The following is a 2249-nucleotide window of genomic DNA, read 5'->3' as shown; positions in this document are numbered from 1 at the left end:
CTGGACCTATAATCCTGCAATAAAAATGTTAGTGTGTTTTGCATATAAAATTTGCTTAAAGACTGGCTCCGCCAGGAGCCTGCATACACACCATCATGGCCTGGAAAACAAGATCTGGAAATGAAATCAAACTTCACACTTATAAACAATTATATCATAAGAGTAATAAGCATTCAGCACTAGCAAGACAAGTGTCATGTGCAGGTTTTCTCAAATCAGTAAACTACAATTATCACCATAATTTGCCTCAGACATGGATCATCCCATGTACTCAGTCAACATTAATGTAATCAGTGACTTCTCTTAAGCAAAGTCACTCAACTCATCAATCACTATGAGCTCAATAGCCCATCTTAACACTAGCATCCCCAGGCTTCTACCTTTCTACCTATAAAACCTGGAGAGCAGTCAAATGGTGGAGCAGTCAAATGGTGGAGCAGTCAAATGGTGGAAGTGGAAGCTAAATTGGCTAGTCATTCATATGTATATTAGGTTGGGAATTCTGGAGGGAGGGGAGGGCGGGTGGGGGAGTGGAGTGTTTCAGTTTGCCATCTTAGGGAGAAATCAACACACATGGGTGTAGGTCCTTTGTTGCTGACATTTATTGATAAAAACAGTACAAAAAACCAACCATTTGTACACATATTTACAAATAATAATAAAAAGTGAGTGAGTACAAACAATTCAACATTTTCAGCAATCACTCACAATCCTGGCACTGCCATGGTACCTGTAGTCTGCATTTACCACATGTGTATCTTTTGCAGTGAACACATCGCACAGTGGCCTGATTTTTCTTGCATTTGTGTTTGACCTGACACGTGGCTCTTTTTCCAGGGCTAGGTGTGGAGGGTTGTGCCCGAAGCAACTGTTCTTTTCTTGCCTTCTTCCCAGCTACATGAGAGTGAGCCAACTCTGTTGCAAGCGCCACCAGGAAGTCCACCCGTCTTTCCTTCGTCCCGGTGCATGCTTGATACAGCACATGTGCATTCAGGTGCTGCCATGTCAATCATGTTATAAAACACGGCGACTGGCCAGCGCCGTGTTCCTTTGCGGACAGTGTACTCCCGAACCATCTGGTCCATCACATCCACGCCACACTTTGTTTTGTTGTAAAGGGTGACAGTGTTTGGCTTCCTTTTGGTGGTGTTATCAGTCTGAACCACGCTGTGCATGCTGCTAAGAATATAGACGGTCTTCTTCCGTTTGGCCGCATACGCCGTCAGCGTGGCAGCAGAGGTTGAAAACACCTAAGAAATAAGATAAATTGTTATTTCCATAGCCCTTTTACACACAATGAAACACATAAACATAGAACCACAAAAGACCTGCAACATACCTGAGTGGTGAATACATTGCGATCTGTCTGTCTAGTGGATTGAGGAATTTCCCTGCGAATCCTGTTGACTGTGCCGAGGATGGTGGTTTTCCGTCTAAGAAGTTTTTGTGCAAGTGACAGCGATGTGAAAAAATTGTCCGTGGTAACATTTCTGCCCTTGTCTAGGAATGGTTCCATCAGCCTCATTACTACATTTTCAGAAAGTCTCTCCCCAGTGGGACGATTGGGGTCCTTGCCAAGATATGGGAAGACATTGCAAATGTACTTGGATTTTAGGTCGCAAGCCACCCAAAACTTGATCCCAAACTTGTCAGGTTTACTTGCAATATACTGCAGGAAACAGCACCGAGTCTTAGTTGGAAAAAGCTGTTCATCAACGGTGATATGTAGACCAGGGTTGTAGCACGTGATGCAGTTGGTGACAAATGATCCCCACAAACTGGAAATTGCAGCAAACTTGTCAGTCTTTGCTCGATCACAGCGGGTGGACTTGTCATCAAAGCGTAGGTGTTGCATGATGTTTTGGAAGCGGTTTCGTGCCATAGTTCCAATTATCTGTGGGTTTCCCAGGTTTGCTGACCAGCAGTCATTTACAGATGGAGGTATGTTGCAGGTCTTTTGTGGTTCTATGTTTATGTGTTTCATTGTGTGTAAAAGGGCTATGGAAATAACAATTTATCTTATTTCTTAGGTGTTTTCAACCTCTGCTGCCACGCTGACGGCGTATGCGGCCAAACGGAAGAAGACCGTCTATATTCTTAGCAGCATGCACAGCGTGGTTCAGACTGATAACACCACCAAAAGGAAGCCAAACACTGTCACCCTTTACAACAAAACAAAGTGTGGCGTGGATGTGATGGACCAGATGGTTCGGGAGTACACTGTCCGCAAAGGAACACGGCGCTGGCCA

At 44.3% G+C, this 2249-nt stretch overlaps 1 protein-coding gene across 1 annotated transcript; it reads right to left on the bottom strand.

The window, feature by feature from the left end:
• Nucleotides 1–805: 805 nt before the first annotated feature.
• On the bottom strand, nt 806–1935 carry LOC120716546. Its single transcript, XM_040004068.1, has 2 exons — nt 1340–1935; nt 806–1250 (listed from the first exon to the last, which is right to left on the bottom strand). Exons 1-2 carry the CDS (start codon nt 1880–1882, stop codon nt 840–842), a joined length of 954 nt encoding a protein of 317 aa, XP_039860002.1. The 5' UTR covers nt 1883–1935; the 3' UTR covers nt 806–839.
• Nucleotides 1936–2249: the final 314 nt, after the last annotated feature.

Source organism: Simochromis diagramma, unplaced genomic scaffold (genome assembly GCF_900408965.1).
Source record: "Simochromis diagramma unplaced genomic scaffold, fSimDia1.1 OVJJ01000691.1, whole genome shotgun sequence".
Taxonomy (NCBI): domain Eukaryota; kingdom Metazoa; phylum Chordata; class Actinopteri; order Cichliformes; family Cichlidae; genus Simochromis; species Simochromis diagramma.
This window is presented reverse-complemented; position numbering and strand designations above follow the sequence as displayed.